Raw genomic sequence first — 25,023 nt, 5'->3', positions numbered from 1 at the left:
CCAGGATTCTGTGGTAGGATCCAAGACTGGTTTGTCCTTGCTGTGGGTGATTTGCTGTTTCAGAAGAAAGTAGGCTGCAAATACACTTGGGTAGGACAAAACCCCAAGAGTTTAGGTAGGTGCATGGAGTCTGGCGACTTCCTTGCCAAGGAAGAGAAAGTTTGGGAAGAGTAACTCAAGCCTATGTCATCATGGATCAGCCAAGGAAGCAAACCCCAGCTCTCCTGACTTGGTTGCATCTACACCTTACAAGAATGAGGAAGATGCAATCCCTGAACTTGTAATTGTCCTCAGACATGAGGCAGGTGGGAGTATTCTTGTCCCAAGCTCAGTCTTTTGATCCTCAGCCTTCACAAACATAGGCTCCAGGGAATACTGAGATAGACTTAAAATGAGGTGATTAGTGACTGGTTTTGTTAGGAGAGGCATTTGCTGGCATCACAGCTGTCCCCGCGTTTGCTGGCTTTTGTTTAGACCTGGAGCTGTAAAAAAATCTGTTTAAAAAAACCAACATTTTCCAGTGAGCTTGTGTGACTCGTGAAGCTGGGTGTCCCCAAGGAAATGTTGCCAAGTTTAAATCCCAAGAAGCTGGAAGAGAGCTATGTCCCAAGTGTGTTTCAAAGTTGGGCTGTTTGCTGCGTGGGCCTGTGCAGGAGTTTTGGGGTTCCCAGGAAGCAACTGCCACGTCTTCCTTGTCTGTACCCCCCTCACAGGCAGCCACTGCTCCAGGAGAGGATTTGGGCTACACCTTGGTGTCTGGGTTGGGTGTTGTTGGGGTGGACGAGTGCCTTGGTGAGGGAGGAGGCATCTCACCCACTTGAGAGGACAGAGAGAGGAGCCAGAAGTGCTCCACCAGCGGTGGACATCTCTGATTTCCCCTTGAGAAAGGGACACCTACAGCCCCCTCAGAGCCTCACAAGAGGAATTGTCTGTCCGCCTCTCCCAAAACTCCGTTGTTGGGTGGGTTGTTCCCGCCTCCCAGTACATCTTAGGCACAGTGGAGGCAGGAAAGAAAACCCTTCTGAAAATCACAACGTAATTACTCCCATCTGCTCCGGCACTGCTTCCCATTTCTGCCTGCCAGGATGCTTGTCTCCGATGCTAAGTAGCACATTATTTTCGATAAGTTGCAATCATTTACTTGAAATCTCCTTCTCCTTTAAAATGTCCCCCTGGAAAGGCAATTCAGCAACTTGGGAATGGGCAGAAACAGCCATGATAAAACCCATCCAGAAGCAACCGAGCTCGGGCAGGAGGGCGAGCGCTCCTCTCAAACTCATTAAAACCACCCAGCAGGTTTCTTTGTAGGGTGGGTTTGCTTAAATGCCCAGCCACCGGGGTCCAGCCCTTGGCTGGTGGTGTCAGCAGATGGGGATGCAGAGGGAATCTTAACCAGGCAGTCACAGAAATTCTGCAGGACCTTGCTTTTGACTGCTGAAGTCAGCAGGGGAAAAGCCGCACCAATTCCTTCCTCGTCACAACCTGGGTTGGCATCGTGTGTCACCACGTGTGTCCTCTCGTGAGGGGGCACACGGAGTCTGGCCCTGCTTCACACATCTCCTCAGCTTTAAGACGCTGACCACAGTAGGATAGATTGCCCTTTCTAGAAGAAAGATGGGGCTGGAGGGTCCTTTGGCTAAGCCACAGTCTCCTGCTTAGCTTCTGCCATCACCCCCAGGATGTTTGATTGCCTTCGTGATGTAGCTCCGTGTCTGTTGCCTGCACACCTCTGATTTGGAGGGTTTGAAAGGGGTGAAGAGGGAAAGAGTTGCTGAGTGGAAATATTTTGGCGTGGCCTTGGAGAAGAGAGAAGACTGTGTGCTCAGCTCCTGTGCTTTTCAGATTGCTTTGGAAAAACGCTCCTAGGAAAATGGAGTAAATAAGATTGGGGATGGTGGCATGGAGTACCAGAGGAGTCTGGTACTCTCCTTTGTGCATTTCTCAGGTGTCTTCACAGCCCCAGGCCATCCCCAGAATGGTGTCTGTTCTGGCAAGTGCTCTTTCTCCTGCCCTGTGTCTCCCAATGTGGCTTTACCTCAGATTGTATCACCTGAGGGGACACCAGGCACAGGTACCAAGGTGTGGGGTCATGTGGGGTGCTGGCTGCTCATCTCACGTGAGCATGGAGCTGGCTGGTTTGCAGGCGCTCCTTGGAGACAGTTGTGGGAAGCATCTTGGAGCATCTGGAAGCTTTAGTGGCTCAAGTGTCCCTGAGTCGCAGGGCAGGCAAAGAGCCAAGGAGCTGGTTTTAGCTTTGTCTTCTCACCTGGAGAGAGCAGGTGAGGTCAATCACCTCTCACCTCTGAGATCAATCCTGCCACCACTTCCCGTGTCCTGCACTGCAGCCACACCACGGAGCCAGCCCAGGCCTGGAGTGTGCCGATGTCCTCTGCATCCTGTGGCTGTGACCTCTTCCTCAAGAAGGGACAAGGAGCAAGTGTGGGAGCTGGGAGCCATTTTCCAGCTGCTGCAGCGGGTCTCTGTGACCCTGGTGGTGACCATGCCTGGACCTCAGGTTGGTGGCTCCACGGTGCCCTGGTGCTCCCACTGCTGCCATCGGGGATGGTGACCCTGTGACAGCCACGTTTGAGCTGGACGGTGCAGGCGGGGACAGGGCACGTGCCTTGGGTTTCATTTTAAATCACACCCATATATAACACACACACATATATATATATATATATATATATATATTTATTTATTTTTTATTTTTTTTTTTTTGGTGTGTGTATATATTTACATCTAAAAACGCATTTTGATCAGCAGGGGACCTGGGCGAGGGCTGAGCACCATCTAGTGGCAAGCACCACAGCTCCGGAGGCTGCCGAGCCAGCAGGAAAGCTGCCAAGGACAGAAAGTCTTGAAGGAATTTTCCTCCCCCCCACCCCCAGCTGCCAGTCACTATCTTTCTTTTTGTTCTTTCTTTTTTTCCCCCCCTTTCTTTAATCAGGAGCAGGAAATGGGGGGTCCTGAGGATGCCTTCCATGCCTGTAGCCCCGTGGACCGCTTAGAATCATTCTGCTTCGTTTATTCTGTTTCAGTTTGATGGGAGAGCAGGGTTCTTTTGCCACCAGCTGCCCAGGCACTACAGGTTGGGTGCTGCCATCCCAAACCCCGCAGCCAGCAGAGCCTCACCCCATCAAAGGAGGCAGTTTGGAGGGTGGGAGGTGCCAAGGAGCCCAACATCCCAGGCATCCTGGCAGGAGGTGTGTCAGAGCTGGGTCCAGCACTGGGAAGATAAAAAAGGAGCTTTTAAATAATCATTTTGTCTTCTCCTCGGCTGAGCACAGCCTTTCAGGGATAAATAAGCGGCGTCAGTCCTGCTTAGACACATCGGCCTTTCCATTTATTTACTCTCAGGCTTTCTTCTGAGCGAGCAGCCAAGCCCAGGCTGGGTTCAGGTCTCTGCTGTGGGGGACACATCCCCTCCATCGAGTGCTGGTCTGTGCGTGTGGCACAGGAATAAAGCTCCCAGGAATACGCAGCACTTTTCATCAGGAAGCAGCTCTCTAAACATAAACTAATTAATCACTCGTGCCTACCTGTCAGGTCAATGATTCCTGAGATTTTTAATCTAAAAATATTTTCCTTTTGAAATCCAGATGCGCCTGTTTTGGCAACTCGGCTTTTGATTTGTTTATTTGAGGCGTTTTTTAATATTTTTTATATTTTTAACCTGTGCTGCTTTCCTTTTTGTATTTGGGCTTTTGATGTGCTTTAATTGACTGATTTTTATTTATTTTTTTCGTCCCGGAAGAATAGGAATTTGTTCTCTTTATTTTCATGGCAAGTCTCTCTCCCTGCTGCATCCTGTCGACTTTCCTCTTCTCTTTTTAAGGGATTTGGCTACTTTAGCCTCATGTTTCAGTTTACGGACCATAGACCCCCAAACCATTTTCTTCATGAAATCTGTCCTCTCCCCTTGGATCTATTTATCATGGCTGGGTGCCATGGGAAGCCTCCCGTGGTGGGGGGAGATGCTGGTTCTGTCTCCTGAGGGCTCAGCTTCAAATTTGGCACTCTGCCCTCATTCTTCCATATAGAAATGATCCTCCCTAGTGTGGAATTCTTTATTATTAGTTCCAGTTTTACTGTTCTTGGGTTTTTTTCTGCCCACCTTCCCACCTTTGTTGACAGTGCGTATTTTAATCACAAAAAATGCCAATAAATGCATGAATGAATAACTTCATGATCCAAATGTATGAATTAAATTAAATGAATGAATGAAATGTCCTGAAAATAGTAATTTCAGTAGGCTTTGGGGCTTTTTAAAAAAAGCTCTTTTTAGTCTTAACCAAACCTCTCAACAGGGTCTTTTACTTCAATTTTATACTGATAATAGCTGGATCTTTAACTTATTGCAGAGTGGGGAAGACCATACTCGGTGGTTGCTGGGGTTTTTTAGCTGCTGTGATTTTATTTCTCGTTGCTAACAGATGTTCCACTACTTTTTTTATTTGAAATGACAGGAATAATCACTTGCTCTTGTTTGTGCCGTGAATTGGGAGGGGGTCAAATTCATTTCAGGTGTCATCGGGCACGGCTTTATCAAAACCCACGCAACATTTCCCAGCTCTGGATGTGCAGAGTGTGTGCTGCTGGGGTGGTGTGTGTGCTCAGAGCCCCTGTGCCAGATGAGTTGGGAAAATATGGTTGTTTTCCCTTAGGAAATGCTTCTTTCTATTCGCTCATCAAAGATTTCTTTTATTTATGTCGTTTATTTTGCAGCTGTGCGTGTGTGCACGTGGAAGTCTCACGTTACTGTTCCGTGTTTGAACACAGATCGTGGAGGGGGACATGGGGGGAGCACACAGGGCACCTCCAATTTTCAGCCATGGGACATCCCAAGCTGTTGGGATGCTCCCATGTTGTTTTTCCAGGAAGGCCCTCACAGGAGAACTTTTATTTGGAGCAGTAATTTAGGCAGGGAGCACCAAGATGGGAGGAAGATTCTTTTTGAAAAGTCATTCTGGGGGGATTAATTCATTGTTGCTCCTTTTCTCAGCATGGTTTAAACATCAGTGGAACGACTGGATTCTTAAAAGGAAGGCATTTTTCCAAGAATAAAATTTATTTCATACATTATTTTGCGTATGTTCCCAGTGCATGGCTAAAAGCATGGACTTCAAGCTCTCTCCACAGTCTGTATTGCAAGCTGTGGAAACCAAGGCACGGTTGCCCTGGGCTCTGTGCGTCTTTCTCTGCCATCTGGGGTTGATGTAAATGACATGTCGGGTGACAGGAGAGGACCCCTGAGCGAGAAGAGATCAGGGCTAGAGACTTCCAACTTCCCATCTCGTGCCTGAGTCGGGGTATGGTCCCTATCGCTTCTGGCAGCAGGCAGGGGTACATTTATTGGTTTTTTCAGTTGCTGTTGCTAGGAGTTTTGCTGCTTGTTCGAGCAGAAAGTGTTAGCTCTGTGGTGAGCTCACTGCCAGTTCTGCCCTACTTCTGTCCTGAGGGAAGGAGGGGAAGATGTAGGGAGAGGAGCAGGGAGCTGGAGTGCCCCTGGAAGCCAAGTAGCGATGAGCGAAACCAAGCTTGGTGATGAGCAGTTGGAGCATCAGGATGCCTGCTGGGGAACCTGTTGGGAAGGAAGAAAACCGCTGCCGACGGGCTCTGTCCAACTTGGGATGAGCTTCCCTGAGTTAAGCCCCAGGAGTGACTCAGGCTTTCCCTCTCCCCGTTGTGTCTCCTGCAGTGCTGAGCATCCGGGGGGCGCAGGAGGAGGAGCCCACGGACCCCCAGCTGATGAGGTTAGACAACATGCTCCTGGCCGAGGGGGTGGCGGGCCCCGAGAAAGGAGGGGGCTCGGCCGCCGCCGCCGCCGCCGCCGCCGCCTCCGGAGGGGCCGGCTCCGACAACTCGGTGGAGCACTCTGACTACAGAGCCAAACTCTCCCAGATCCGACAGATCTACCACACGGAGCTGGAGAAGTACGAGCAGGTAACAGGCTCCTTCGTGGCGGTGCTGGTGGGCTGGCGGGGGCAGAGCGGGAGAGCGGCCGCGGTGCCGGGCTCCGCACAGCCTGGGTCGCTGCTGACATCTGTCGTATGGGCAAATGCCACTGGGTGCTGGAGTGGTGACAACGGGCTTTTTTTAGGGTTGGGAGGGTTGGGGTTTTATGCTGGGATGTGGCATGAGAATAGTCTGGGTTGGCCCTTGGATTTTCACTTTTCACTCCTTCCCTGATATCTCACCCAGAATTGGTTCTGTGGAGGAAAAGGCCTCTCTAACATGCTGGCCTCAGTGATGACAACTGTCCAAGCAAGACTTGAATCAGAATCTTCCTTGAATATATTTTCTGCTTGAAAAGCTCTTTTTCCAGGGAAAAAACAATCTTTTTTCTTGCAGTAAAATACTCTCAAAAGACAAAACCTACTTGGGTCATGAGCGCAGCTACTGGTAACATTGACAATTTCATGAAGAGCTTTGCAGGCCAGCACTCAAAACCAGCTCCTTTCAAGTGCTTCCAGATATTTTACAGACCTCTCTTGGCTGCTGTGCACCTTGCCCTTGTGGTTTCTACCCCAAGGTTATGGTTTATGGTTGTGGGCAAGAAGCCATCACCTCTTTGGGTGCAGGACAAGCTCCACTGCCAGGGGCCAGGTGGGCTTTCAGATCTCTGGTTTAGAGCCAGTAAAAGCCTCCACTTTACCTGGCTAACTGCATGTGTGGTTGGGCTGGGGGATGTCTCACCCCCATGGCCACGTTGGCCAAGCTGAGGGAAGGGTGCCCCAGGGTTAGAGCTAGAGCCAGGGTGGCCAGGCAGGGCTGTGGTAATGGAGCAGCCAAGCAGAGTCATGCCATGAGAGGCATTTTGGCAGAGCCTTAGGGCAGGCAGGGAGCAGGCAGAGGGCTGGTTGGAAGGATGACTTTTGGTAGCTCTCCTCAGCCCCTGCTGTCACTCTTTGAGGCACAGAGACAGGGAGAAGTCTCAGCCATCCCACCTGGGTGGGAGTGGAGAGCACATCGTGCTTCAGGCTGAAGAGGGGTAGAGAGACCGCATGTCCTCTGCTACCCAAGCCCAAGGAAAGGCCCTTGGCACAAACAGGGACAGGCTTCAGGGAAGGACCTTCTGCTTCTTCCCCCCCCTTGGGCAGAAGTTTTGTTTGTTAGATGTTCTCATTCTGGTTTTGCTTCACGTTTGCTCCTCAAAGAGGCCCCCAGGTGAGAGCAGCCTTTAGCCAGGCCCAGAGGGTGGGATGGGCCACGTCTTTCCTTCCCACAACCCATTGACAGGGTTTGGTTTTGCCACTGAGTGGCTTTGCAAGTGGCTGTGCTGGTCCCCATCTCTGGTACCATCGCCCACAGTCCTGCAACATCAGGGCTCAGGGATTTTTCACCTCCTTCCCATTCTTTCCAATCCAACTGTTGGGAGCTCAGCCCCTGGCTTCTCAGTGTGCCTGCTGCTGGGTCAGCACGGCATTCAGTGGTGATTCTGCCTTTATTGCTCTTTATTTCACGCCAAGAGGAGATGCACTGAAATTGCTGGGGTGTCTGTTAGCAATGAGAGGCCCAGCTGAGAGCTGTGATAGCCAGCACTCACCCTGGGAGATGGGAGTCAGCAGCTGGAGCGCGGGATGGGCAGTTGGAGGGGCTCTTCCTGGCCTTGGGGATGTCTCATTTTTGGCAAGTGCTGCCCCTGGTTTTTGGGGCTTGGTTCTGGGAATCAGAGGATCCCATCACGCCAGTGAGGTGCTCGTGGGGATGAAGGAGAGGGAAGTGAAGTGGCCTTGATCTGGCCTCAAAATCCCTCCCTTGTCCCCTGGCTCCTCTCCCTGCCCTGTCCTCACAGCAGTGGGGACAGCAGGAGCAGCCAGACAGTGCTGTGCCAGCAGCAAGCTAATTGGGATTGTTACCTGCTTGCCCTTATTTGTCAGAGCTCCTGCCTCACTCCGGCTTCAATTATTACCCTTATTTACTTCTTACCTGATGTGCCAAGAGCGCAGAGCAGGGCCGTGTCTCTCTGTGAGCTGGTGCTGTGAAGCACAAGGGGCTCTGCAGGACACATGGTGGGGCTGCAGGAGGAGGGGCAGTGGGTCAAAAGGTTCATGGTCCTCCTCAGATAAACCTATAGCTCCTCCAGTCACAGCCAGGAAAACAGTGGCTGGGACTTCTCCATGCTTTACATGAATCCTAGGGCTTCATCGGCCCCAGCTCCTTCCATGATCCCCCTGAGAGCAAAGAAATCAGCTCCTGTCTTTCCCAGCGTGTTTGTTGGGAGTCTCACACCCTGTGCTTGGCAGACCAGGGAAATTTCTCTCTCTCTGATGCCTGTTTCGGGCTTAGCTAGAAACAGAGGCCAAAGTAAAAAGGGTAAAAGCAGATACATTTAATGAAGGGCCTTCAGGTACATTAAGGAGCAATGAAGCCTCCCCAAAGGGCTATACCCAAAATGGACCGTGGTCACAAATTTTTCAGTCAGATACAAGCTTGGTCTTTTTGCATATCAGGGGTTAATTCTCCAACTACAGTTTCAGGTAATGAAGTCATATACCCCCAGTTTGCTACCTCCCCAATTCACTTTTGTTTATATTTTCTGGGGCCTGAGGCAGAGGATATCCTTGGATCTCAGGCCTAGAGGGATTGTTTTGTCTGCCCAAAATGTGAAGAGAGCTTACTAACACTCTGTATGGAGTTCAGAGTTACACACTAATGCAGTACATGATCTGAAAAATATAAAAGCAGAAATCTTAAGGCATCATGCCCCGAGCACCAGCCCGTTCTTGCTCTGAGTAGCCCCAGCCAGTGAGGCCTGCACTCACATCTCTGTCCCACCCTCGACGCCGCCGAATGACCTTCCCATCCCGGGGTTTCTTTTGCTTTTCCTGCCATCCCAGGCATGCAACGAGTTCACCACCCACGTGATGAACCTGCTGCGCGAGCAGAGCCGGACCCGGCCCATCTCGCCCAAGGAGATCGAGCGGATGGTGAGCATCATCCACCGCAAGTTCAGCTCCATCCAGATGCAGCTGAAGCAGAGCACGTGTGAAGCCGTCATGATCCTGCGCTCGCGGTTCCTGGACGCACGGTGAGCCTGCCACACCAAACCTTCCCGCAGCTTCCTGCGGGTCTGGGACGTGTGCTGGTCAGGGCTCTCGGTTCTGGAGTAAGCTGAGGGCCAGCTGAAGGGCCGTGTCTTGAGCCAGAGGGGTTTCTCGCCTTCCTTATCCCTTAGTTGTCTGTGGCTCAGCAGGGGGGGGACTGCAGTTCAAACCATCCGTCGGTGAGGCTCCCAGCTTGTACCTTGAGAATTGCACATCCTGGTTTTGCTGTGGCAGAAGGAAATACTGTGGCGTATTGCAGCAGGCCTCTGTGGTGAAAACGTGCACTTCAGTTCGGGATGAAAGTTTATCCCCCAGGCCATCCTGTCCCCCCTAGATTCACTCTTTTTTTCCCCACTGTTTTTATTGTCCCAGATTTTCAAATTGCTGTAAAATTATTTCATTTCCCAAGCTGGTTAGGTGCAGACTGCGACTTGGGCTGTAGCTTGCGATGGGGAGGAGAGGCAGCTACACCAGGGGTACAAGGGAAGAGATGGCAGACAGGTAATAATGCCTAGGTGTGAATGGAACAGACTTCCCCAAGGATATATCCAGCTCTGCTTCCTCAGCACGGAGCTTTGCAGAGCAGCACTGATGTCTTTGGTCACGACAGCCAGGTGTCAGGAGTCACCTTCCCAGGTGGAGGAGCTGGATGCCAGTTTTCAGGCTCAGCTGTGAGCTGGAGAACACAGTGATATATTTGAGATGGAGACTTGCTTGCTTTGAAAGGTGCTGAGAGAGCAGTCACCAGCAAGGGGCAGATAAGAAGCTTCTAGCCATGAGTCTTGCACTCCATGCTCAGAGAAGCAGAGGGGGGAGGGAGGAACGTGGGAAACTCAAGAGTATCTAAAATTGCATTCTATTTTTGGATCCCTGGTGCTCATTCCCTTTCCTTTTCCTTCTGTTTTCCCTTCTTTCTTCACATGAAGGCGGAAGAGACGAAACTTCAATAAGCAAGCCACGGAAATCCTGAATGAGTATTTCTATTCCCATCTCAGCAACCCTTATCCCAGTGAGGAAGCCAAAGAAGAGCTAGCCAAGAAATGCGGCATCACAGTCTCACAGGTGAGAGAGCCCAAAGCCTGGGCTGATGGGAAACCTCAGCGTGGGGATGGGTATTCCAGACCTCAGACCAGTCAGCCATGTCCAGTGTTCGGCGTTTAATTATTAAATCAGTTTAGTGCAAGTTAGTGAGAGTGGGTGGGAGTGCAGATGGCACTTGCAGATTGAAGCCGTGGATGGAAAAGGGAAGTCTGAGAGCGGATTTAGGAGGTATGAAGGCTCCGCGGAGCAGTGTGTGCAGCCAAGGTGTTGACAACACAGAAATGATGTGGCAGCATTCAGAGGGGCAAAGTCGCCTCAAGGAATTAATGCTGGCCTGGCCTGCAAGAAAAGCTTGTTTGATCTGAAAGTCCTTTCTTCAAGGGATTAAAAGCAGTAGGAAGAGTTGTGCAGGTTTTGCTTGATAAGGTAGAATGGGCAAGTCCTGGTGGGAAGGATCTGGGTGTAACTGTTACAGTTTGGGCTCAGTGAGGGTGGAATTTCTCAGGGTCATTTCTCTCAGTCATTGTCCTTTGTGCTGCAGAACATGACATCTCCCTGACTTGCACATCCCTCAGAACACGGTGGTTAGTAAAGACAAAATGAATTATTTCCATATGTTCAAGGAAGCCACATAGTTCCTGGAGTCTGCAGGTTTGACCTGGGAGCTGCTGTGATTTGTGAGGAGCGCAGTCAGCCCTTGAAACGTTCAGCCATACATTGCTCAGGCCTGCCCTTCTTTATTTCCTCTCTTTTTGGAGCAAACTGTGTGATTGAGAGCCAGTCTTTGTGGCCTGTGGTAGGCTTGTCCTCACGTGAGCTTAGCAGCCCCTCTAGGCTCCCATGGCATTCCCTGTCTTGGGCTGTTTCCCAGCCCCAGGCACGCGCCTGCTCGTCACTTGAGTAAACTGCAGACAGCAGTAGCATCTGGTGTCCTTGTGGGAGCGTGTCTGCCTTCAGCAGGAGCAGCAGCATCCAGGGGTAGGTGTCATCACCGTGCTGAGTGCCTGCTGAGTGACTCCAACCGCCTCCCCTGGGCTGGAAGACCCAAACGTTGCTTCTTCCCAGAGTTACCTACAGGAGACAGCAACATATTGGCTTAAGTAAAGCTCCAGCTGTCCCAGTGCTTCGCCTCTCACTTCTAATTCATCTGTTCACACTTACAACTTCTCCTTTGCAAAGACAAAATGCCCAGGAGGAATGCTGCGCTTAGGAGGTGTTTCTGAGGATGCTGTATCGAGGCTGCTTTGTGCCTGTCTCCAGGATCTGCTTCCCTTCTTCATCCACATAAAGCAGAAACAAACACACATCCAGGTCTGAGACTAAGTGGGAGCACAGGTCCCGTGAATGTGTGCAAGTCATGAGCAGAGTTGATCTGAACTCAGAGTCTGACCAGATTAGGCAGGTGCTTCACAGATTTTAAAATGCAGATAGGTTGTGGTGGCTGTATATTCCAGCCCCCTGCCCTGTGGTGCTCAGAGTTCACCCAGGATGTGAAGCCAGAAGAGCAGTCATGAGGAGATGTCCATGTGGAAAGATCATGCAGGGGCACATTGTTACTAGTGAGAAAGCTGGACCAGGAGGTGGAATGGAGCTCCTTGCCAACAGCACCAGCTCCTGGTGGTGCCATCAAGATGTTTGCTCCCAGATCTGGGCTGGGTGCTGATCTAAGTCTCTGCAGGTTCTATTTTCTTTCCTGTTCTGCAGGGTTGGATACCTGTAGCTCAGTAGCTGTTAAATTGGTGGATGAAGCCACTTCTGTGTGGAAGCTGCTGAATGCTCTAACAGCACTGCAGATACAAAGCAGCACAGGAATAAAAGCTTATGGGTTTCAGTTATCAACACCCAAGCCCAAGGAATTTCCCTAAGATAAGGAAAAAATCATGAACTTCAAAGGATGAACATCCATTGTTGTTCTGTGTGTCTTTGACACTTGCTCAGTTTATTTGGAAGAGGGAGCACTCATGTACTTGCTCACCAGCAAAGGTGAGAATGTCCTTGGAATCTCACCAAAGGGGTTGGTCTTGCTAGCTCAAGATTGCAGCTCCAAGCAATTCTAGGAGTGTTAGAGCTTTTCTGGAGAACTGCAGCATCCACCTCATTTGCCCATTCCTTTTATCCTGATGAGCTCTCTCAAACAGAGTCAGTAGTGGCTGGAAGTTGTCTCCTACTTGGAAACCTGCAGAAAGGAAGACATTGCCCTGATTATCTGTGTTCAGTGCTGATGAAGAAGAAGCTGAGAGTTGCTTCTCAAGCTGTAGGGTTGAATCTTTCCCATGTCTTCTCTGAAACATTTCAGTGTGAGATAGTGCCCACGTGTGAACAGGAATATCATTAGCATGTCTGTGGGCAAACACAGTGGAAACATCTTCCACCCCTTCCCAAGGCACACACTTCTTTCCTGGGACCAGAGTTAGGTTTTAGGACAAGTCCTGTGCTCCTTCTCCATCCTTCCCCTGAAGTTCCTGGTTTACACAGTGGCTCGTGCTAAACCTTGCAAAGCCGAGCTCAGCTGGATGAAGAGCATCCACTTCTGGTTTTGTGCCCCGATTCCCCTCAGATGGGTCAAAAGAGACCTTTGGTGATACTGAGGCAATTGTGTGTGTCAGCCAGGCCCCAGTCAGTTCTCTGAGTGTTCTCCCTCAGAGCTCTGCTGGTAATCAGGGCATCTATCCCATCAAAGGGATACTGAGGAGGAGGCAAATGAAAATGACACGTACCTGTTCTCAAATTGTGCAATTTCAGGGTCATTTGACTTTGTCAAATGTTTGAATCCATCTTAAGATATTTGTGCGTTGTGTCTAGTGGTTCCTGTGGAGCATCCCATCTGTAGCAGAAACAGCTACACCCACACAAACCCAGTGCTCCTAAGGGGCTCCCATCACCTTTCCTGGGCTTAGCGTGGCACACACCTTGGGTGGAAGGTGCTAGGAAAACTGGTGGGGGGAAAAAATCTGCACTGCTTCACCTGACCTAATCCACCTTCCTCACCCAGGTGCACTTGGCAGAGCTGAAACCTTAACGTCCTTGTCTTCTCTTGAATTTGCTCTAGGTATCAAACTGGTTTGGAAATAAGAGAATCCGGTACAAGAAGAACATAGGTAAATTTCAAGAGGAAGCCAATATTTATGCTGCCAAAACGGCTGTCACGGCTACCAATGTGTCAGCCCATGGAAGCCAGGCTAACTCACCCTCAACTCCCAATTCAGCTGGTTAGTTTTTATTTTTCTTTTATTTTGGGTTGTTAGTGTTCGGTTTTTTGTTTGTTCTCCTTCTCCCTCTAATCTCTCTCTTGTTTTCTCCTTCTGGTTATTTCGGCTTTTGTTCTCTGGGTCTGGTTTGCTCACTTTTGTGGTCTTAAAAAAAAAAAAGTAAAAAAGGGAAATGGGTTTGGTTTGGTGGGGTTTTTGGGGGGTGGTACTTTATTTTCTTTGCTTTTTTCTCCCTATTTTCTCCTTTTTTTTTTCCTTCTTCCCCTTCCCTGTTCTGATTTTTGTTGGAAAAAAGGATGTGATCAGACCTTGTGACTGGTGGTGCTGTAGTGGGGGTTATATTCATGGATGGTAAACACAAAACCAGAAAAGTGGTTCACAAACCATTGCTGGGATTGCTTGCACTTTGGGGGGAGAAAAAAAAAAAGTAATAGAAAAGTTATTGCGTGATGATTTCATTTCACTGGGGCTGAAAGCATGAGTGATCCTAATGGATAAACCCCAGCATTTCTGAGATGTCCTAGCTCATGCCATTTTGGGGGGTTGTTCTGGGTTTTATTTTTATCCTTTGATTTTCTTTCTGTTGTGGTTATATCTTTGATTGCTTACATGACAGTGTCTGGATCACCTGCAAGAGTGTGCTCTGTGTGAATTTTATTTTCCCTTTGTGTCAGTGCAATCCAGAGAAATTCATGGGTCGTTCCCTTCCCTTTCCCCCTTTCCTTCCCATTTGCTGTGGTTTTCATTTGTTTTGAGAGTCAAAGGCACAGAGCACTTTGCCCAGATTTCAACTCCTCTGCTAGAGAACGATGCTCAAGTTCATGCCTGCTGCAAGGTTGGCCAACCCAAAAATGCTCAGGGGCTGTGGATCCAAGAGCAATGGGAAATAGAGATTTGTTTACAAGGAGAGGAAGAAAAACATAACTTCATGGGTGCCATGTACTTTGTAATCCATGCAAATATCTGTGTGCCAGTTTTCTTTTTAGAGGTGGGAGGGAGAGTGGGAATGTGCCACTCTTGGGCCTTTGAGCTGAGCGTCTGCTCCCAGTGCCCTTTCCTGGTAAGGGGATGCTTGGTGTTTTCAGAGAGGCAGGAAGGGAGCAAAGAGGATGATGGGCAGCAGGATGTTACACAGACCATGCAGATGCTCCGCTGTAGGTGTCAGAGGAATCACAGTGCAGAAACACCCCTGGCTCTGGAGGATTTGAGTGGAAGGTGGAGAGCCAGGGGTCAGACAAAGGGAGGAAGCAGTGACACGAGTCTCTGGTTGGGACAATCTCTCCCACATCCTCCTCGCCCAGGGCTGTCTGCTCTGGCTCAGGTGCTCTGAGGGCTTAGTTGAATGCAGCAGAGCTCTGCAGAGGCAGTTTGCTGGAGTTTTGTTTGATTCTTTTTTGGTTTGGGGATTTTTGTTCCCCTCCTGTTCTCTCAAATGATAAAGATTTAACTGCGTTTTCAGAAACGTCATTCTTTCCAAAGAGCTCACACAAAATACCTGCTCAGGCGGGCTCTCCTGATGTTAGCAGCCCCTGTAGAAAAGGCTGGAGGGAATTCTGCTGGAGAGGGCGGAATTGTGTGTGTTGAGGGAGAGGCCTGCTGCCTGTGATGCTGTCCTGCAGCCCACAAAGAGATGCAGCTTTCCTTTTTTTCCCTCTTTCTTCAGCTGGAGTCAGATCCAAAGGTCTGGAATAGCAAAGGAACAGCTTCAGATTGCCTGAGTGGGTTTGGGTCTGGGCTGCACGTAGGAGAATAAGCATTTCCTCAGTGCCTGACCAGTTAAATAGTGCTCCAGAGCAAGGCTGTTTCCTTGCCTTCCCCACAGGCAGTAACACAGTTGTTTCAGAGATAAATTGGCCAGTGCCCTGCAGTTAACAGCTGAGATAATCCCTGGATAACACTGCGCTTTCAAGAAAGGACAAACAGTCCTGTTATTAACGGGGAAAACTTGAGCTCCTGGGTCCTCTTTGTGGCTCACTTGTCTGCAGTCTGGAGTCATTGACCTCTTTTCACGAGCCCGAAGTGTCAGCGGTGCTAAAGCAGTGCGAAGGGAGCTTGCAGGCCACAGAGATCCTTCTTCTCCTTAGATATAAAGTGTTCCTAACCTGGCCCAGGTCCCACACTCTGCCTGTAGTGCTCCAAGAGTGGCAGAGCAGGTGGGAGGCCCCAGTTGCTCTGGGTCAGCTTGCAGAGGTGGTGTGGATGTCCTGATAGGTCCTCTCCTGAGAAGACAGCTGGAATTGTGTGAGATTTTTGCCTCCTGACAGTTGAGATCCTCCCAGCTGAACCACACAGATGTAACAGCTCAGTCGAGCATCCCTGCCTTGTCACATTTTGGGACAAAGACACATCCTGAGGACATCATGTGATCTCCCCTGCTTCAAGTCATCCTGTAGATCCAAGAAGCACACCTGTGCAAGCTAGGTCTGAAATAGCTGTCTGAGAAAGATTGGAACAGTTGTGTCCAGGATCTTGAGCCATCAGATGTGCTGAATTCTCCAGGGAGGATCATGGAAGCCAGTGAAGAGGTGAAGAACTAGGATGGCCAATGCCTCTCCTTTTACACTGTGGGCTTCTTTCTGTTCCCAGGTCATTGACTGAGACTTTGGTCAGGAAGTAGACTGAACAAAGATAGGACTTTCTGGGAATTTGTAGGATTTTCTAGTTTAAATACATTAATGGGCACGTGGAAAGAAGGTAAGCAGAGGACAGGTCATGAGAAAGAAATGACCAGCAGTGTCGTCCCTGGAGGGCCGTGATGTTGGAAGAGGAGGTGGAACTGGATGCAGTGGGACCTGGGACAGGAGCTAAATTCATTTCTGCTGTGGCTACACGGGCCCATCTGTTCTCTCATAGATGCCCATGTTACTGGAGATCAGTGAATGGCTACAGTCAGTCAAAGAGATTGGCCACACATTGACAAGGGCAAGGATTGCATCTGTCTGACCATCTGGCACGTTCAGAGCAGGGTCCCCCATCCTCGGTCACCCAGGCCTGAATGTCAAACACCTTTTCAACCGGAATACGGGTAGTTGGGCTTTATCAGCCAGATGTTCAAATCAGCTGAGAAGTCTGCCTCATTTGGGCTAACAACTCCCCGTCCTCACTTTGATTTCCTGGACAATCTCAGCACAAAAACCACATGGCAAATGAAAGCTGTTTTATGTGGGCAGACCCTTTCGCCAACCAGAGTCCTCAAGAGCCACACACAGGTGATGGCACCAGAAAAATCTTGAATGCAGAGCAGCCAAAATTGTCCCAAGTTGGTTTTTTTTCGCCTATTCACCTTTTTGTTTTGTAAAAATCTTCTTGTGAAGCTGCTGCTTGGAAATGTACTTCGTCAGGCTCGGGTGTCTTCTCTGCCTTCCTCCATTTGTGTCCAGAACACACTGCTGGAGAGGACTGTTTCAGCAGAGACTGTTCTGGTCATGGCCAGAACACTGTCCTCAATGTTGTTTGGCAAGTGAAAAAAAAAAGAACAAATGTCCTGCTGGATCATCCCTGGCTTTTGGACCTGCCCTGTGGCTTTGTCCAGCTCAAGAGCTACATATTCCATCAGCTCATTCTTCCCTCATTTTTGGCCACGGTAAAGACACTACAAAAAGTCACAGGAGGCATAAATCTTGTGCTCTCAATGCATGTGTCTCGTTGCTGTTGATTTCAACTAGGAATCTTGTAGACATGACCAAAGTCACTTCAGAGGTTCAGTGTGCTGGATCTCTCTTGTTGGTGGTATGAGGCAGCAGATGAGGATGGCTTGATTTCAGCTCCAGTAGTGAACACCATTCCCCTGTTTGTTTATTTGTGGTACCATTTGAATTGTCAGGTACTTTGGAGAAAAGTACTTACTAGAGGTCCTGGAAAATTGGAGGTGAAAGTCGAGACTGTCAGAACACAGAAAACATCAGAGAAGCTGGAGGAGAAGCTCTCCGAAGAGCTGGAAAAGTGGTGCAAGAAATATCAGCAGTCAAGTTTGTGAAGGTTTTTGAAATGGAGGCAAAATTGAGGTGGGCTTTGCTCATCAGAGGTGTTAGGGGTGCAAGTAATCTCTCAGAAGGCATTGTTTCGATGTAGGCTTTCACCCAGGGCAAGATCTGACTTCTGGAGTTCGCTCAGACATTTCCAGCACTCTGTCTGAAGCTAATGCTGCCCTGATAGAAACTCAACAGCAAGGAACAGTGGGCATAGGTCTTGGCTTTAAAAAGTTGTCTGCATGCTGAAGATTAAACACTCTTCCACTGTAAGTCATGGGTTTTCTGATAGGTTTTTTTGTCCAGCCACAGTAATTCCAGGGGCTTCCACACCAAGATCAGTGTGCTTTCCTCCTGGGCTCACAAGCTCAAAGATGAGCTTCTCTCGTTCACAACCTCACAGTTCCTGAGGAACCCCAGACCAAATTACAACCACCAAAAGCCCATGGTGCATTCAGGAAAAAGAGCATTTCAGAGGGACAGGTTAGATTTATGATGGGGGCCTCCTCTAGTGGAAGGACTTGCATTCCTGGATCTTGTTTCCGTGGAGGATACCTGAGCCTTAATTTTCAGGGCTCTTCACACAGCTGCCCCCTCTCCCAGCTGGGTGCATCAGCCCCCTCTTCACTGTCTCTCTGAGACTTTGTGATTTTGGGGCGTGGTGAGCGCTGAAGCAGCAGCGCGGCGGAGCACAGGGCTCTGCAATTACGGCTCTGATCCAAATGCATCCATACATGCAGGGCCATTGGTATGCGCATATTTATCTCTGCATCCACATCAGCAGCAAGACATATTTACCGTTTAGATATGCACATATATTGTAAAAACACCCCTTGCCAATAGCAGTGTATATCTTGTAAGTGACATTTCCAGCGCTCCTCATGATTTCCAAGACACCGTCGCTCTTCAGAGCTAGAGTTTGTGGCTGTTTGTTTATTTTTATTTCCTCCCTCCCAGTCTCAATTTTATGGCCAGGTTTGTTAAGTTTCAATAAAATATCAGTTAAGTTCATGGCATTTTTATTTGTTATTGTTGTTATAATTTTCTTTTGGTAGGGGGAGGTGGGATGAAATGTTGCTCAGCTGGGGGCAGAGCGATAGCAGTGCCATGCCAGGTGCTTAGGGATTCCAGAGTCCTCTTTCCAGCTCTGCCACTGATTATTTGTGTGATCTCAAAGATTTCTGCTCACCTCAAAAGAGGAGGGAAATATTCTCTGCTTCTTGTGAGCGGTAGCTGCAGAGTCTTTTGGTTCTCAGCCGCTGTGGGAGTGCAAAGCTGCATTACTGCCCTGTGCTTTTATTAAGGTGGTCAAGGCAATCACTCAGAAAATGGGGTTGGAAGCATCTTTGCGTGTGTGAAATGTGCCTATCTTCACGCTTAAAATTGAGCACTGTCAGGGTGGGCTGGCCCCAGTCTGCCAGCTCATTTCTCTAGGTTTTTTGCCTTCAAAATAGCAAGTAACCTGAGAGGTTGGGAAGTGACAGGAGCCCTTTGCCAGCTGAGCAGAGGAGGTGATGGTTACAGCTGCCTCCTGACTAGTCCCGGTTATTTTACGCAGCGCTGTGGGATTGCTCTCTGGAACAGGTTGGGCAGGTTGACAGTGAGCACAGACAATGAGCTATTCCTGGCTTCGCTCTTTTCAGGCACCGGTAGGAGGGTCCTGATCCAAGACTCACTGTGCTCAAGATGAGTTTTTCTCTTGACTGTCTTGGGTGTTGTATCTAGCAGTGATGTTTCAGCTTTCCTTTGATTCTGAGAACTGCCAGCACCTGACAAAAGAGCCGGTCACTAAGAGAGCAGCAGAGAATGTAGTGAACATGAAGTCTCCAGCACAGACCTCCCACCTGCTCCCTGACCTTTGTCAGAGGTGTCTTCCTTCAGAGGAGCCTTCCTGGTCCACCTCCAGGGCACAGCTGGGATGTGTCTCTGTTTCTTCCCTCTCCAGCAAAGGGCGGGGGATTGCCAGGCGTTTCTCAGAGCGTACGCATGAGCCATAGTTGGGCAATTCCACCAGGACTGTGGTTGCCAGTCTTCCAAGCTGGAAATGGCAGTGTAGATGATGAGAGTATATTTGGGACTGGAGCTGAAAGCGTAGCTGACCTGGGCCCCTGAAGTCTCTCCTTTCCAAGGCTAACGTCATGTATAACTAAACCTTGCACGTTGAGCTGTCTCACACTTAACGCGCTGATCTGCACGATAAATTCTGAAATAATCCCATAAAACCTTTTTATTTATTTTTAACCCCCTTGCTGCCTTCCCTGCCGTCCAGTTACATGATGGGTTTGTTTCTTCTGTTAGGTGGTTGAGGAGGTGCTCAGATATCTCAAAGCTGGAAGCATAAAACTTTTATCTCTGCTGCAAAGGCGGGATTTATTTTTTCTTTTCATTTGTGTTTTTTTTTTCCTCCCGATCTCACCCAGTTGTCTTCACTGTTACAATTTTTTAGCGTAACATTGACGACTGGTGCACGCGGTGGGGAATCTCCTTACAGAGCTTGTTCTTCTGGGGCAGCTGGCCCAGGAGGGCTGTGGCACCCTTGTGTTCTCTCACGGGCCATCACAATTAAAGACTTTTGCCAGCGTCTTGGGCCCTGGGAGTCTAACCCGGGTGCCTTCATGTTTTTGTGAGCCTTTGCTCCTGGTGCTCTGCAATTCCCACCAGTGATGGGTTCCAGATGCCTTGAAGGCAAACCCCATGCACCACTCGCTCGCAGAGCCCCCTGTGGCTCAGCCAAAGCTCCAGCCATGTGGGGCTGGGTGGGCTCTGGATGTCTCACCCTGCAGGGAGCAGTACAGGCTAGAATTACCCGCCCTGTTCTGAGCTTCTCAGCATGGGCTTGGTTGGCCCGCTGCAAGGACTTCTGCTCTTGCAGGGTTTACCTGGGTAATTCTGGTCTCCAGTGCAGTCTGCTGGGTGGACACCTCCAACAACTGAGATCCTTCAGAGCTGTCTTGAAGGATTCTGATGCTGTCCGAGTCCTCCAGGCTGTGTTTTGTTTCTCTCAGTCAAAAGCATGAAGAATCCTTCCTCCAGCTGAGGAGCTGTTGAAGAATGTTCTTGGCATTGAGCTGTAACAACATGTGGCTTTGAATAACCTCAAGAGTGCATCCTTTTTTTTTTTTTTTTTTTGCTTGCTCTGTTCTTCATACTACTAACCTGACTGTGTGTTTTGTTTTTGTGGTTGCTTTGCATGTTGTTCCTTCCTCTTGGCTGAGAGTCATGGGGTGGATCTTTTTCCTTTCTGTGATTCAGGTGCCTCACTCTTTCCTTTCCAGGTTCTTCCAGTTCTTTTAACATGTCAAACTCTGGAGATTTGTTCATGAGCGTGCAGTCTCTCAATGGGGATTCTTACCAAGGGGCCCAGGTTGGAGCCAACGTGCAGTCACAGGTAGGGACCCATCCGATGTACTGCCAGTGAATGCATTAGTGTTGGAGGAGCCTATGATTGTATTGGCACTTCTCCCTCCCGTCTGAAAAGAGCAAATCTCAACCAGCACAAATCAACCGACCAACACTTAAAAAAAGGCAAACCAAACCGAAAAACCAACCGACCAAAACAAAACAAACAAAAAAAAGGCAACAGGAACAACCACCAAAAAAAGAAAACCAAAAAAAACCAAACCAAAAAAAACAATCCAAAACAAACCAAAACCAAACACCCAACTAAACCAACAACCATGGTCTTGAGGAGACTTGCCCACACTTTGTGAATGCATTTGGCTCTGGCTTGATAGTCGTACTAGGAGGAGAGAAGGTGTAAAAGAATAGGCACAAAGTCAAACAAAAGCAGCTCAGGTTTAGGTTCTGCTTGCTTTATTCTTCCAAGGGAATGGGCCAGATGTTTGGACTGGTGTCTCGTTTTACAAGACTTCCACTTACTCCTTTGATGCCAAACCAGGTGTCTGCTGAAAGGCAATAAATGTTCAAATATGTAGATAATTTTTTTAATTCATTTTTTTATAATTAAAAGCCACTTTTGACCATCTCCCCAACCTCCCCAAAGCACAGGCACCCACACCACCCCTGTACATACCAGGAGGAGAGAGCAAGGGAGCTTTGAGCAGCATTGCTGAAACGTCAACCCATGCTTGGGGCAAAAAGAAAGAATTTAAAATAGCCACGATCTCACTCAGGTCTCCCACCTCCCATCCGATGTCCAGATATGCCATGAGTCCCCTCTCTGGCATCTAAGGCTCTGTTCTGTGCTGAGAGACGACAGCCACTCTGACACTTCTGCATTGGGCAAGGAGAGCTCTCTAGAGCTGAGGCTGCTCCCCCGTGGGGCTGGACGTGGAGCACACATCATCCATGGGCGGTGAGACGTGCTCACCACATGTGCCACTGCTGGGGCCGGGCTGGGGGTGTGAGGGAGAGGAACGGGGCACCCAGAGGAGACCTGCTGGTGCCTTTGCCATGGTAGGTATATTACCTTTCTGGGCCCTCCACAGTGAAGGCGCTCAGCCAACTCCAAGGATCTCCTTCTGCTGCCGTGAGCAGTGCTTGGGGTCGGGTGGAAGGGGGTAGGGGTAGGAAGGTGGGTCCTCGAGCACGATGGTGGAGATGGCTGCAGCGATGTGCTCCAGGAGATGCCACCCCACGCTTGTCACGCTGTTGTCCCTCCCCACTCTTTTTGTCCAAGATCAGGGGGACCAAGGAGAGTGTGACAGGGCTGCTGGGGCGGGCAGGGGATGGTGAGGGAGGCAGGAGAGGTCCTCTGGCTCATCTCTCTCCACAAGACCAACTGCAGCTCTCTTTTATCCCTCTTGGAATATATACCTTTATTTTGGTTATGGTGGTGACCATGATTAGTGTTATTACTGTTTGTTTGCTTCTATCTTGCCAAAGATGAACGGAAGCAGCTTTGGCCACTAACCTTGCCTTCCCTCTAATTTGTGTCTTTGTTGTTGTTGGTCTGTTTAGGTGGATACCCTTCGCCATGTTATCAGCCAGACAGGAGGATACAGTGACGGACTCGCGGCAAGTCAGATGTATAGTCCGCAGGGCATCAGTGTAAGAAAAAAAACAGGCTCGGGTCCTGGTCTTTTGGGTTTTTCTTTTCATTTTTATTCTCTCACTGCCAATTATTTCAAAGCCATAGGGCTCAGAATGCCACTTAGTAGGACTTGTCTTTGCTTTTACGGTCACCTAGTTTATTGCTTCTGTATCGGTCACGCCAGCGGCGGAGCTTTGCCCACAAAAAAAGTGGCGCCGGGGCAGGCTGTGTGCAGGCAGCTGGCGTCTCGGACTGTCACAGCCCATCAGCGTTCGCGCGGCACCTGCGGCCACACGCGCTCGGCCGGCAGGAGCTGCTAAACAGGTGACACCTCGTGTAGCCACGGTGGGGAGTGTCACCGCAAACGGCCCGGCCCCAGAGGTGGCTCCATCCTGGTAGCACCATCCTGGAGCCACCGGATAAAAATAACCCGTCCCCGGCCGGCGTCCGAGAGCGCGGCGGCGGTGGGGATGGCGGCAATGGCGGTTGCGAATAAAAACGAGGAAAAAATCCCACAAAGCCAACCAACGTCAACCCAAGAAAACCTCACCCAAGCGGGCTGGGGGAGGATGCGAGGGGGAGGGCGGTCTCTGGAGCATCTTCTCCTTGTTCTTGGGTGCGCTGGCGGGTTCTGACTAGCATGAAAATTCGTAGCGACAAGCTGTGTCGCACAGGGGGAAATCGATCAGACACACACAAGGAGAACCCAGTGTAGATTCGGGACAGCAATCCAACTTCATTTCTCAGATCAATCGTCCACCATCTCAGCAGCAGTGACAGCAAGCTGAGAGAGGAGGGCAGCCTGGAAAAGGAGGCTGTGAGCGCTGAGTGGGTGGTGGCAGTGGTGTCCGGGGTGGCACAGAGCAGGAGGCAGCTGGCCCTGGACGTGGGGACGCTGATGGTTGAGATAGGGTGGTCTTGAACTGGTCAGAGAGGTGATGATCCTCTAGGTGGGATGGTGGTCCTGCAGCCGAGAGCCCAGTACGGTGCACCAGCCAGTCCCATCACCCTCCAGGCCATTTGTCACCTGGTGCGTGACCATCTTGCAGGACGGCCACCACCAGCGTGTGGAGAGGGGTGCCCTGGGACGGGGGGCTCTGCTCCCCTCTCCTGCGGGCGCCAGGGCTTAGTGGGCGGCTTGACGTCAGGAGGCAGAGGCAGGGAGGATTTGTGAAGTAATGTAATTGAACATGTGCAGATAATTATGTCTCATTACATAAGCCCCTTGCAAAAACGGCACTTGGAAATGCCACATGAAAGAGCCTATCGTTCCGCATTAATTTCTCCGTGCGCTGAATTTATTCCCTTTCTGGCTTTTTAATACTTGGAGAGTAAATGAATCGCAGGCTGATCATGATAAGAGATGATACTTTTGTATAAATTAAAATACCCCCAAGGAAAGAGGCTGAGCTGATTACAGTTGCAGTTGGCTTGGAAAATAACAGTGGGCTGGGTTAAGCCAAAATTTGGGGGGGAGGGTTGCTGCTGGGGATTATGAGGCAGGGAGGGGGTGACAGGGGAGAGGAGAAGGGAGAGTGAAAACTCAAAAGCTGGATAGGACAAGGAGAGCTGGGTTGGTGTTTCTGGCTGTGGTTCTCTGTGAGAAAACCGATGTTCCCCTGGGTAGCAATGAGAACTGGTGAACTGGCAGGGGCTTGGCAGTTCCCTCTGTGCATCCCAAACGGGGACCCGGCATGTTTGGCATCTGTTGTCGTCTCAGGCTGGTTTTCAGGGAGGGCAGGAGCCCAAACTGACCCATACGGGATGTTGTCAAGAGAGGGGCGGATTGGCAAAGGGACTGCACTGTGTGGGTGACTCCTCAGTTCCCAATAAAGCTGTTGTAGGCAGTTTTTTTCTGAGCAGACAGTTTAGGAAGGACCTTCTGGATTGCCTGTTTGTTTCCCCCGTATCCCAATCAGTGTGCTCCAGCCTGATTGTCACTTAGTGTCTTCCCATCCAGTGAGGTCCCTTGATGGATCCCAGTTTGTCCAGCCTGAAGTGTGGCTGCCCTTTTGGAAGCATTAATGCTGAGGAACTCCTCAGTGTGGGCAGGGTGACTGTCTTCAACAGGCAGGGCTTCTCTGCCTTTCCCTGAACCCTTTCATGGCGAGGAGGGGCAGCGGAATGCGGAGCAAAGCTGATTGTGACACAGAAAGCTGCCGTCCCCACATCACCCGAGCGTCCCCGTGAGCTGCTGGAAGGAGATGAGCCGAAACCTAGTCAAGAGCCCTGTCACAATGATGTCTGCACGGGGCTGAGGTTAAGTCATCCCTGGAGCCCGTCAGCACCGGGAAGTCAGCGGCAGGTTGCCCGGCTCCACTGCTGGAAACCTTGGCAGGGGAGACAACGCTCGGGGTTTGCCTTCCTTGATGGAGGATGAATTTTTAAGTGCGTGTAAGTCGTGACAGCTGAGAAGAGGGATCTACCCAAAGCCCAGTTCCCTGCGTGGCTCTGCTGCTGTGGCTGACAGGCGGCTCCGCAGGGCGGGAAGGGCTGGAGTCGGTTCTGCATCGTTAGCAGGATAATGGGCAGTGTCCCAGCCACGGCCAGCGCTGTGACCCACGGCTGAGGCTGAGGGAGAGCAGAGCCTTCTCCTGCACAGGTGGGGACAGTGCCAGTCCCAGCCAGAGATGGGGACGCTCTGACAATGGAGACGGGAACTGTCCTGAGGATACGCAGCCTTGGGTCACACTGGGAAGAAGCAGGGACCTCCCCTCCTTTCAGGAGGTTTGGGGTGTGAGCCACCCCTTTTGGCAGACTTT

At 50.2% G+C, this 25,023-nt stretch overlaps 1 protein-coding gene across 2 annotated transcripts in view; it reads left to right on the top strand.

The window, feature by feature from the left end:
- The window catches only part of PBX1 (PBX homeobox 1), a 128,665-nt gene that overhangs the window by 95,160 nt on the left and 8,482 nt on the right, over positions 1–25,023 (top strand). The window contains exons 3-8 of one of the 2 annotated variants that reach the window (XM_066192090.1): positions 5,702–5,946; positions 8,844–9,034; positions 9,977–10,112; positions 13,141–13,300; positions 20,544–20,656; positions 22,189–22,278. In XM_066192090.1, coding sequence (XP_066048187.1) covers positions 5,702–5,946; positions 8,844–9,034; positions 9,977–10,112; positions 13,141–13,300; positions 20,544–20,656; positions 22,189–22,278 — 935 coding nt within the window. The remainder of the gene's footprint in view (positions 1–5,701; positions 5,947–8,843; positions 9,035–9,976; positions 10,113–13,140; positions 13,301–20,543; positions 20,657–22,188; positions 22,279–25,023) is intronic. The other variant, XM_066192091.1, reaches the window with a different exon arrangement.

Source organism: Chamaea fasciata, unplaced genomic scaffold (genome assembly GCF_029207755.1).
Source record: "Chamaea fasciata isolate MVZ Bird 193981 ecotype frontalis unplaced genomic scaffold, bChaFas1.0.hap1 SCAF_10, whole genome shotgun sequence".
NCBI lineage: Eukaryota > Metazoa > Chordata > Aves > Passeriformes > Sylviidae > Chamaea > Chamaea fasciata.
This window is presented reverse-complemented; position numbering and strand designations above follow the sequence as displayed.